Source organism: Uranotaenia lowii, chromosome 2 (genome assembly GCF_029784155.1).
Source record: "Uranotaenia lowii strain MFRU-FL chromosome 2, ASM2978415v1, whole genome shotgun sequence".
NCBI classification, from domain to species: Eukaryota; Metazoa; Arthropoda; class Insecta; order Diptera; family Culicidae; genus Uranotaenia; species Uranotaenia lowii.
In genome coordinates, this window is record NC_073692.1 from 63,949,550 (window position 1) to 63,962,713 (window position 13,164).

Sequence of the window (13,164 nt, forward strand, 5' to 3'; positions counted from 1 at the left end):
TTCAAAAGATGATTTTCTTCTCGAACAAAGTAAAATTAGAAAAGCAGAGTTTCGGTTTAATTCAAATTCAAATCATTTTTTTCCGAATGGCAATATATGGCTAATAACTCGTCCAAAAGGTCAACCAAAATATATTTTTACCATTTAAAGCATTGTAGATGGCTCTGAAGTATTCACTTCCAACAGATATACTTTTAAATCAGATTTGTTTTTCCAAGGCACACATTGGTTACCATGGCTAGATACATGAATCTTGTTGCCGAACTTTTAAGGTGGCGTTGCGAACATCGGAAGTCCGTATAGAAGAATTAATGTTCGCGGCAAAGCCCACTTCTTTATCTTGAAGTGATGATATTTTTGCTTCAATGTAGCATTAATCTCATAATCGAATATTTAAAAAAAAACATACTGGAAACTTGGGAACCCCTATTATTGCTACAAGTGCGTAGAGAGATGTGTTCATTTTGTTTTCCACGCTACCTATTTCGTATTACAAATGGCGTCCACGCAAGGGAAATGGAGTTTAAAAATTTTGCACACTAGAATGCCCCAAATGACCCGACTTTTGAAAAATCTATGCGCTGCTGGCTTAAATTGATCCTAGGCCTAGTACACGATCTCATGCCAAATTTGGGCCAGATCGGATCACGGGAATTGTTCGCTCAACGAGCCTGAAAAATGATCTCATACATTTTGACACATTTTATTCGGGAGGAACAAGAAAAAACAGTTTTTCATCAATAACCTTGGTTCCCTTCGGCCGATTTCTTTTAAATACGGTTTTTCTTAAACCTCGTATTTTGAAAAATATTTCATCCGAAAACTGCATTTGGGGCATGGTGGTTTTATCGAATTTTTTTTTTTCCTTTAACATTTTTGTTTGAACAATGCAAACACAAGTAAAAAATTGTATATGTACTAATTATTCAGTTTAAAGTTATTTAACATCAACAGTTATTTAAATCAACAGAAGTTACATGTTTTGTTCATGAAGCTTTAAAATATATAGGGACTTGTGATATAGCTCAGTTGGTAAGTTGCCTCTTGAGCCGATGTCCGTGAGTTCGAGCCTAAAAGAAATCATCGAACACGGTTCTTCCGGATAAGTTTTTTTATGACTGTGCGCCAGCTGTATCGTTGAAAAAAGTCGTGACTGACACAAAGATGTAGAAATTTCTTTAACCGAAACAAAAAAGTTATTTAAAAAAGGGATTTTGAAGGCTTTAAAACTTTTTTAATTCACTTAAATTAGCAAGCAAATTCTTTTTAAAGACAAGCACAACCATTTTGAACTTTGGTGAAAATGTATCCAATATTCATAAATAAAAAAAAAAGAAACTAGGTTTACGGTTCAAATAATGTTTTTTTTTTACTCTTGTAATCTCGATTAAAATTTAAGATTTTTACCTTAACCTTTGACTCAGGGTGGCCAGCAAACCGGGAAAACGGGGAATAAACCGGGAATTGAAAATGGGACCGGGAAAATCGGGAAAAAACTGGGAATTTGTAATCAAAACCGGGAAAAAATTGTGGATCGTTTTTTTCATACTAGAACTTATTGAATTCTTATTTTCATTCATTTATTTTTATAAATTCTGTCATTGAAACGGCTCATATTTCATTCATTTCATCATGACTTATTTATTTCTCAGGCGCGAGGAAATATCTTGATTTGAATTCCATGGGAAAAATGCGTGAAAAACTCGGAAATTTGTTCAAAAACTCTGAAAATCAAAAATCGGGTTTTTTTAGCTTTGCGCAACATTTCAGTGCTCTGAAGTGCTCTATTTCCATGTCCAGAATATTTTAATTTTATTTCGTATGTTATAATTAAAAGTTGTGGAAAAAATTCTCGAGCGTTTCTTAGATCACAGTTATTGTGCAGTGAAATTGAAATCTTACATTCTATACCTTTTTAAAATTTGTTTGCGAATCTTAGGAAAAGTAAACCTACATATCCGGATGAAGAAATAAGTTGAAGTGATGTAAATTTGTAGTTTACTTCATATGCTTAACATCTATCTAACTGGATTTATTCTACATTTATCCAGAATGAATGATTTTCAAAACTCCATCAGGTGCTTTTTATCAGAAAAATCATGTTATGTTGAATTGAAACTTGAAAAATGAGCAGAAATTTAACGAAAATATTTTAAATATATGGGGAATAATTTGTAACAGTGAAACCAAAAAATCGAATGAATTTGTGATAAATAAAGATGAATTTTTAACAAAAGGTAGTGAGAATGATAAAATTAATGCATTCACGCAATTCAGCTTGCCTGTAGATCATCTTATTTTAAAGGAAACATTCTTATGTTTCGACTCTGCATATAAATTGAAGATAAAAATTTCAAATCCAAGTCTTAAAAAATGAATGGAATTTCGAATTTTTTTTTTTCATATTCCATAATTAAGAGTTTTGAATATGGAAAATTCATCATATTTTAGTTTGAAATGCAACACCAAAATTTAAAGCAGGGTTCTATACCAATCATAATCCAAATGAAAATCAAGAACAATAGCTGAATACTGACTAAATATTTTTCTTCAAGTATCCAGGCTAGGCGAATTTAAGCTATTTTATCCTAAAACCTTGTGAAATCCGGGCATAATGTTTCTAAATTTTCTTCAAATTGCGGCCAATATGCAGACAAATTTCAAAATTATCTACTTACATCAAGAAAATAAAACAATTCGAAAACTATTTTTGCTTTATCAAAACAAAACACATCAGTCGATTAAGAATCATATTTATGGCTTCCAAGAAATCGTTCATGTTGATTGTTACAAAGTTTGTCTGTTTTGGACGCAAGATACATAATTCGAAGGTCTCAATTTAAATTTTTGTTTGATTTAGCAAATAGAGTGAAAAAATCCGGTCGAAATCCGAACAATCTGGCAAGCTGAGTCTAACTTTATTGGTGTTCAATATTCGGGACTCAATTACCATCAACAAATGAGAAATTTTTTTTGAAAAACTGTTGTAGAATTGTGGACCTGGGATGAGATTTCGGTGTTTTGGAGTCGAGATTGTTACTCTTTAATCATTTTTGTTGAGCATCAAATTTGATTAGGAATTTAGAACGTTTAACAAAAAATATTTCGCATTTTTGGACAAGCCCCCTCCCTCTACAACGATCATGGTATAAGCTATGAATGAAAAAAATATCGGAAAATCTGTCCACTGTTTTTCTACTTCTTTTTATAGCATAACTGTAGCAAATAAAACTACAATTTTAGATTGTATCGAAGAAAGATAAAAAAGGTCAACCAAATCTTTAAAAATGTTTTTCAACATTCAATTGTTTTGATAGTAGGGCCAGTAAGTGCAATTATGCATACTCTAACTCCAATAAGGTACACATTTATTTTGAATCCTTCAATAAATTTATTCATTTTCTATGTGAATCTGAAAATTTCAATCAATTTCATACAAATTTTAATCAAGCAGCACAAAAGAACCGCTACACTGAACTTATGTCGTTTAATCCTTAATGGAACTGCATCAATCGCCTTGGTCCAAGAACCCTATTTCCGAAATGGAACTTTTTACTTAGGGAATTTGCTCAAACCAAACTTTACTGTGTTCAGTGTAATTGGAATGACTAATGCCCGAATAATGCCTCGTGCATGTATATTGATAAACAATTCTTTAAATGCAACACTTATACCCAATCTAACAACAAGAGATATTTGCGTCGTTCAGGTTTCGCTGCCTGATAGAAAATACGTCTACTGTTCAGCATACTCACCATATGAACAATCATCCCCTACGGATGATTTAAAAAATGTCATTTCATTCTGTGAATCACAAAATATACCTCTTGTAATTGGCTGTGATGCCAATGCCCATCATTTTGTATGGGGTAGCTCAGATATCAATCTGAGAGGCTTAAATTTAATGGAATATTTAAGCAGCACTGATTTGGAAATTCTAATTGTAGGAAATAAACCAACTTTTGTTAGGTGTGACAGAGAAGAGGTGATTGACATCACACTTTGTTCTAGAACAATTTCTCAGGAAATTTCAAATTGGCATGTGCCTAACGAAGAATCGATTTCTGATCACAGGTTTATCTATTTTGAACACTCAGGTGAGTTTTTAGAAACTATTACATTCAGAAACCCAAGAACAACTAATTGGGACCTATATTTGGAGCATCTTGCTACTAAATTTCATGGATATACACCTGAAATTACTACTCCTTCTGAGTTGGATGAAGTGGTTGCCAAAACCACCGAAATTATTTTAAATTCCTATGAAGAAGCGTGTCCCTTACGAACGTTGAAATTCAACAAAAACAGTACACCATGGTGGAACTCAAATCTCAGTAAATTACGAAAAAACTGCAGACGCTCTTGGAACCGAAGGCGCACGGAAGGTTTTGATGCTTTCAAGTTGGCTCGCAGAGCTTACCGGAAAGCAACAAGAGCTGCCGAACGCTCAAGTTGGCAGAGCTACTGCACAAACATTTCAAGCTTGCACGAAGCAAGTAGGTTAAATAAAGTCTTAGCCAAATCAAAAGATTATCAGGTTTCATACCTTAAAACCCCTAGTGGTGATTATACATCAAACGACGAAGAAACATTAAGTTGTCTATTCAATACTCACTTTCCAGGATGTGTTGATCAAGATTCATCGATAGAGCCTGAGTTCTTTTCTGGAAGTCTAGATTCCTTGCATTTTGCTCGGAAAATAGTTACTACAGATTCGATCAAATGGGCAATCGATGGTTTTGCTCAATACAAATCTCCTGGAAGTGACGGTTTATTTCCAGTTTTGCTTCAAAAAGGTTTCGATCATTTCAAACACATATTAAGAAAAATAATGATAAACAGTTTTGCTCATGGATATATTCCTAAACTTTGGCGGCAGATAGCCGTGAAATTCATCCCTAAAGGGGGACGATCATCATACGACGAAGCCAAAAGCTTTCGTCCTATTAGTCTAAGTTCATTTCTATTAAAAGCACTTGAACGTTTAATTGATCATCATATCAGGCAAGAATGCCTTGTCCAACATCCGCTTAATGCGACACAACATGCATACCAAACAGGAAAATCAACATTAACTCTTCTGCACAACGTAGTACATAATATTGAAAATAGTTTTTCACAGAAAGAATCATGTCTAGGAGCATTTCTAGACATAGAAGGAGCATTTAATAATGTCTCGTTTACATCATTAATGGATGCGGCACTACTTCATGGAGTGCCTAGTGTTATAACTAACTGGATTAGCGCAATGCTAAGTAACAGGAATCTTCATTCGTCTTTAAGACAGGCTTCAATCACAAAAGTTAGCACACGTGGTTGCCCACAGGGAGGTGTATTATCACCTCTTTTGTGGAACCTAGTTGCAGACGGCTTGTTGAGAAAACTCAATGACCGTGGAATACCAACCTATGGATTCGCAGATGATTATCTTCTGCTGGTAAGAGGTTTGTGCATAAGCACATTATTTGATATAATGCAACAAGCTCTGCGCTCTGTTGAACGATGGTGTTCTCATGTAGAACTTTCAGTTAATCCTCTAAAAACTAATATTGTTTTATTTACTAAAAAACGTATCACCCGCGGGGTGCGCCCTCTGCTGTTCTATGGTTCCGAAATCACCGTGTCTGATCAAGTTAAATATTTGGGTGTCATTCTTGACTCCAAATTAAACTGGTCTGATCACATCGAATTCAGAATCAAAAAAGCATGCATGGCCTTCGGACAATGCCGACGTGCAATCGGAAAAAACTGGGGACTCAAACCTAAACATATTCACTGGATTTATTCCACAATAGTAAGACCAATTCTGGCCTATGGGTGTCTAGTGTGGTGGCAGAAAGGAGAAGTTGCAACAGTTCGGACAAAACTAAATCACCTTCAAAGAATGTGTCTTTTGGGGATGTCCGGATCGTTCACTACAACTCCTACTGCAGCACTAGAGGCTCTGTTTTCTATCAAACCTCTACACTTGTTCCTAAAACAGGAAGCCTTCTCATGTGCTTTTCGTCTACAGGCAGTTGGTCTCTGGCTGTCAGGAAATATCGAAAGATCATCGAGTCATACAAATGTGTGGCCTGAATTAGTTAGATTAAACAAGTTTAATCTAGCGCCAAACGATTTAACACTCTCGAGTAGTTTTCCCTACATGGGGTTTAAAGTCAAATTTCCTTCTCCTCAAGAATGGTTATCAGGTTTCGTAGAGGACCAAATGTCCTCTCATATTGTATTCTATACTGACGGTTCATTATCAAACGGCCGTGCAGGTGCAGGAATTTACTGTCACGAGTTGAACATAGAATATGCTCAACCTCTAGGAAAATATTGTACAGTCTTTCAGGCTGAGCTATATGCTATTATGTATGGAGTGCAAATTGCACTTCAAAAGAAGATTATGTTCAGAACAATTTACTTCTGTTCAGATAGCCAAGCAGCTATCAAATCACTCAGTGCTTCCAGTTCTAGATCAAAACTGGTAATCGCATGCCGGAAAGCAATCGAAGAACTTGCTGAAGGCAATGGATTAAACCTTCTATGGGTACCTGGACATAAGGGAATTTTTGGAAACGAATGCGCCGACGAACTCGCTAGAGCTGGGTCGGAAAAGGAATTTTACGGACCAGAGCCGGCTGTCCCAATATCGCCATGTTGGTTCAGAAACCAAATTCAAACTTGGTCCTCTAACCAGCATGAACGATACTGGGAGGAGTTGGACACTTGTCGTCAAACTAAATTATTTTTAGAAAAACCATCTCCAATCATATCGAGTTACTTATTAACTTTAAATAAATCTCATTGCACCATCTTGATCAGAGCTCTCTCCGGTCATTGTAAACTCAACTATCACATGCACAACATTCAGCGTGCTGAATCTCCAGTATGTGGTAGTTGTGAATCAGATGTGGAAGATCCCTTCCATCTTATATGTAACTGTCCCTCATTTGCCAGACTACGTTTTCGTACTCTGGGATCTTACGCTTTAAGCGAATCTGAGTTTAAGAAATTAAACTTAAAAAACATTCTATCATTCCTTACCGAATGTAGAAAAGAGCTTTAATGCTAATAATCCCTAGTGGAAAGGCTTTATGCCATCTTAAATAGATTGAATTTATTTCTTCCTTTTATAGGTTTTTCAGGTTTCTCAGGTAAATGATGAAATCTTGGATAAAAAAAAAGGCTAGGCACAATTTTCTCGTATGTTTGGATAACGTGCCGCTATTAAGCCTACCCCCATTCTGATACCTGATACCTGATGTGAATCTGAAAATTTCAATCAATTTCATACAAATTTTAATCAAGGTCAAAAAGTTTACGCTACCACCTAGAATTAGAATTTAGCAAAATATTGAAAGTTATCAAAAAATAATATTTTTAACGAAATGTATATTACTTACCAAATTTATGGTCAAAATAAGGTTGCCAGAATCACCAGTAGATTTTTAATCGTATTTAAGGCTTCCAAAAACCTTTCATGAATAGTTTTTTAAATAAATTGCTCAAAAAATTCCGTTTTGAAAGCATAAATTAAAAACAAAAGTTTACAAAAAAAAATTTGTGTTTCAGGTTTGATTTGGCGAATAATGTGAATATATCCGGGCAAAATCCGGGCTTTTTTAATAAAATCCGCGCAACCGCGCCGAAGGGACTTTTCCCAAATTTTGTATTAAATATCCGGGCATACCAGGATTAAACCGGGCAATATGGCAAGCTAAGGTTAAAAACTTCAGGTCCTACATTCGATATTAATATTTGATATAACAATCTCGGCATGTTATGTCATCAGGGTAGGATTAAGCTATCGGAGGGTCCGGGGCAATTTTTCTCGCCAAGGGTGGGGCGCTTTGAATATTTTTTTTCAGCATACCAAGGAAACCAAAATTACCTTGTCATGTACAGAAAAACTGTTTTTTTTTGCTTTAATTATGTACCAAGCCCGTTATTCGCGTTTTTTTTTTCGACATTCGCTCCCATTTAGTTAATCAAATATTCCCTGACATTCAGAAATTATTAATCATACATGAGCTCACGAAACCCATCGTTAATTAATTTAATATTCTCCAAAAATCATAGCTCAAAAACGGCTAACATGCAAAGCTGGTTGGTGGTCAGTGGCACATAGTATCTGATTGTAACAGAGTTTTGTCCTCCTGAGAATTTGGCGATTAATGATGTGCTCACCATGTCCGTCTAACGATTTACCTTTACCTTTGGGATTAATTAACCTACGAGGACAAGCGATTTTATCACGCAACAGTGACTTTGTCTTGGTTGGTGTGATTCACTGGAATTTCATTTTGTACGTTATGAGCGCAAAAATTTTCAACTCATTCGATTTTTTTATTTCTTTTTCCAGGTATTCACTCGACAAATTAGAAGCGCACGATGGCCAACTACTTCATCTGTTTGGTGATTCAAAGATTGATACTACCGTTGATTCTAGCAATATGTAAGTATGATTCCGGGTTTCAGCGAAAACCACTCCTATTTGGGTAGGTGCAAATTGCGTGTATCCGTCATAAAACTGTTGACATTATATAGGAATGATTTAGTGCTGGGTTTTTCTTTGTTTCCTCCTGTAATTTCGATGCTTTGAACGAAAATAGGTCAACCATAATCTAATTGGGATTGGGATACAACCGTTCACACCTACCTGAATAAAAGGTTGCTTGAAATTTTGTGATATTACCAAACAACTTCGGCCTCAAAACATCGCTCCTAATTGGAGTGCGTTGGTGTTTTCATTCGAATTTGATGGGCATCATAACTTTATGCTCTATGCTTAGGGGAGAAGCATTCATCCAGAACTATTTTCGACTTCCAGAAGGTAAATGTTCCAAAATCCTGGCAGAAAAGTGCCGCACAGACAAAAAGAAAATCACAGACAACTCAAACAATATTCCGCAGGAAGTGGATCGTAAACCATCCTAGCACATTTCACGCGGCTCCTTTTCGCGTCTTGTGTAGGTTAGTGTTACAAAGTGGTTTCCTTATGTATTCCTTCCTCCTACACAGAGCGCTAAACTAAAATGAAACAAATAAAAAAAGGTGATGGTGCTTCCCTGACCGTGTCGTCTTCTCGGTCGACACGTCGTGGTAGTTCTGTACATAATGAACCTTTCCACGTGGTCTATTTGCTATTCTTGTTGTTTCTTGGTGACGTTCGGTGGCCTGCCAGTTGGTTGGTGTGATTTTCGCTTCCTGGATATCCGGAGCAAGCATGGGTTTCTGCTGTTTTGGTTGACAGCCGTTGGAAGTGGGTTAAAGCCGTTTTCCACGAGTCCGATGGTCGCCGCCGCGCCGCTAGCATGTGTATTTATTCTAGCCAAACTGGTGATATAAATTAAAGTTGAAGTCTCGAATCGAAACGTTAAAATTTTTGTCGTAGCATTCGAATGGGCTGACATTCAAATGGTTTTCAAATGTCAAAGCTTTTCTCTGTGGTCCCTTTGGTCTTCCCAGTACACTCTTTGAAGAAAAAAAAAATACAAACTTTCCATGGAATCAAACTTCTAGTGATTTTTTTTTGGATAAGTACCTTTAAGTATAAAATAACGATATTAGATTTCAGCACATTCAAAATGTACCATGTTTAGCATCTCTAATACTACAGAATATTTCAACATTATGTATTAATTAACCAGAGTTCGGAAAAAACTATCGAAAATAAAGTTTTCGTATTTCCCGATTTCCTTTGGTGATTTTGAGTTTTAACAATGGAAACTTGCGATCATGTCCAAATAAGCCGATATTTCACACTGACCAGTTGTTTGGGACAAGCGACAAGATGTAATCCGGTATCGACTTTTGCAACGGGAGTATGCCAACATTACTTCGTTTGATGGATTGACTTATTTAGTAATTTCATCTTCAAACTTTATATTGGTTTGATGACTCTGTGCCAACACTGTTGGAGAAATAATCTATTGGACAATTTTTTTTTAAATAATTGTTTTACATTTCAGTATCCTACAGTACCGTTCATAGTTGTATATAAATTAAATAGCAAGCACACGCACTGTCACTTCGACTTTTAACTTTCAAAACTTTTTACTCTGATGATACTTTTTGATCATACTTCGTGCGTTCGATAGATCAACTTAACACTACTAAGGAAACCACGATTTTTCAAATCAAGGACATTTTTGATTACGTTTTTTGCTTCCTGAAGTTTGACCATCAAAACAACTCAAAATTATGAATAACAAATAACAAATCTAGCCGATTTTCCTCTTTCGGCACAAAAACAAAATATTTGATGTTTTTTCACTCCACCACCGTTTTTGAGTAACGGCACGATTCCAAATCCAACGTAAACAGAGTATACACTTTTTAAGAGCTATTGAAGTGCGTTTCAGAGAAAACGATAGCATTTGGAGGCAATTTGCAGTTTCCACAGATCGTTAGCTTTCTCAAGTACTAGACATTAAATTTTTAATTTTTTTCTCCTTTTCATCTCCGGGAAATACAAGCGAGACTTGTCAACGAATGATTTCTGGATGTAATTTTGCTAGGTGACCGGTAAAAAAATCGTTTTGCTGTACAATACGAAATTTTTCAAAATATCTCCCCACAAGCAGTCTAAATATTTTGCGCATGATTTGACCACCGTATTTAGTTTTTTTCCGGTAGGCAGCTTCTCTACCTTGTAGAAACAAAGGCCGGCCTATTTATAAGTAAGCTAGACGAACCAGTCAGAAAAATTTGCCTTCTTTACCACTTCCTCTATTCATATTTTCAGATTGAGCTTGAAAAAAACCTCTCTCATTCCTCTTACTTCATGGAACTAATCATCTTCCCTTTTGTTCAAATTTGTGATAACTATTGGATCCTCTAGGGCTTATTGAACAATTTACCATGGGAATTTTAGTCGAACAGTTGAGTTTCAGCAGTTTTAGGGATTGGAACTTTTCTGGATTTTTATCGATTCTGACCAAAAATTTTTGTCAATGATCATTAGTATTGGACGCTATCTCGAAAACCACTAGACAGATTGTCATAAAATTTTGTACACAATATATTAATAGGTAACTTGATGGATCTGCGAATGATGAATGTAGTTTAATTTAGTACGTTTCGGCTTCTCAGTCAGTTGAAATTTTATTGAAAACAGCACATTTACTCAATGTCCAACGTTTCGGCCATGATCTTGGCCGTCATTAATAGGTAACTCCACTGAAAATTTCATCAATTTCCATTCAGCCATAAAAAGTAATTCACAAGTGTTGCAGTTTTTTTTCGAATACACTCCACAGTTCACAAAATTCAAGCTTTTTAAAATATAAAGGGCACGATTTTTTGGCAATCCTGCTTATTCCGGATGACATTTGAACACCTAGTTTCTGCTGGATGTTTTTTATTTTCTAGTTTATCTTAAAACTACACTTTTCATAACTTCCGTGAAAACGAGAATCATTTCCTCACAAAAGCGCAGAACTATCGTGAACAAATGGTGTAGAAGGAAGTGTTCCTAAGGTAATATGCGCATACAGCCGTTTGACGAAATGGCTGATCAATATATCTTATTAGTGTAGTTTGAAGGTAACCCGCTTTTGACATATGGCATAAATTTTTTTTATTGTTATATAAAATCAAAAATTTTCAAAAATCCGGAGAAGATTTTAAACTGTTTTGTTGAAATAAATTGAACTTTATTAATTGTGCGTTCAGAATCTGTAAACAAAAATGTTAATGGCTTTTCCTTCTAAATCATCTGAAAATAAGAAACTTAACAGATTAAAGCTTTTAGCAAAGTTATAAATGATAAGATAAAGTTGGCAGAATTTGTTCAGCACGTATCCGGTCCGGACAAATTCGAGCAATTTTATATTAAAACCTGGCAAAATCCGGGCAGTTGATTTAAAAATTGACGACCAGATAATAATTTACTCAACAAAAACCAAGAAAAAATATTTCATTAAAATTCATCGACAGACAGGGCCGGATTAGGCCATCGGGGGGCCCGGGGCAATTTTCCTCGGGGGGCCCCTATGATTCGATTTTTTTTAAATGTTATCCAAGAGAATACAAAACCTTTTAAAGTGTAAAAGAACTGGAGATGAGTTCACACGAGAGTGGCAGCACTGCCGGGTGAAGCTCATAAGTTTAGTGTAGCAATAATTAATTTTGGAAATTTCGATAAAGGAAGGAATCTTATTTGTGGAAATTAGATTAAAGTGCTGTGTTTGAGATTCTCCCATGATGGGAATATGAAGTTTAGCAGTAATAGTGTATATAAAGTAGGTTTTTTATGAAATTACTGAGAAGGAAGAGGAGAAGGCTGGTGCTCTGCCCTCGGGGCCACCCAAAAAAAGTTTTCCTGCGGAGACACCATACGTGGGGCAAGAAGGTTGCGGATCATAAGATAAGTGAATCAATTTAAAATTTTATTTAAGTTAGAAAAGGTAAATTGGTAAAGACTCCCAATATTGATATAAACATTGAAATTGGGTGCTTAATATGTGGAATACTTCATTTCGTGCTGTTTAATTTTGAGCTGTCAAGCTCAATATCTGACAGCCCGAGGTGAAATATTTCACATATTTAGATATTGCATGAAAAAGAACCGTACTGAATCAAATATTGTATACAAGTTTATCTTGAAATAGTCCGCAAAAATTAACAAAGATGGCGCCTTTCATAGGTTCGTAGCATAGCTAAAGTCTAAAGTTGATTTGGTGATTGGAAAAACTTAAACGAATTTTATTACAGGCTTTTTTCTAGAAAAACAATAATTCCATCAGTACTTATTTATGCTAATTTATGTTTTGATAATTTGAACATTTAGTTAGTTTGGCTCCATCCATATTCGCCCTGAAGTATATTAAAATTTAGATACAGTTAATATGAATAACAAAACTTTTTGAATTAGTTTGTCAGAAAACGAAGTGTTTGAACTCCTGATACAACTATTTTAATTGTGTGCGTGTTTTTTTTTTTTGTTTTTTTTTTTTAATCTTTATCCGTTTAAAGATGTACGTTATAAAGGTACGTTATAGGAGAAACAAATGAACTGGAAATTCCATAACGTGAAAAAAGAACTCATATTTTATTGATTTCATTAATTCATAATTATGAGGCTAATCAATACCGAAATGCTTCAAGTTTTATTTCTCGTTTCAGATCATCAGTCCACCCACATAAATATATAGTCGTTATTTTGAGGTTTAA

General features: G+C 35.2%; 1 protein-coding gene across 8 annotated transcripts in view; it reads left to right on the forward strand.

Moving 5' to 3' along the window:
* Nucleotides 1-13,164, forward strand: part of LOC129749644 (piezo-type mechanosensitive ion channel component-like) — a 104,101-nt gene that overhangs the window by 19,506 nt on the left and 71,431 nt on the right. For all 8 annotated transcript variants that reach the window (XM_055744673.1, XM_055744674.1, XM_055744675.1 and 5 more), the window contains exon 2: nt 8,351-8,443. In XM_055744673.1, the coding sequence (XP_055600648.1) occupies nt 8,380-8,443 (64 nt within the window). In that variant the 5' untranslated portion in view covers nt 8,351-8,379. The remainder of the gene's footprint in view (nt 1-8,350; nt 8,444-13,164) is intronic.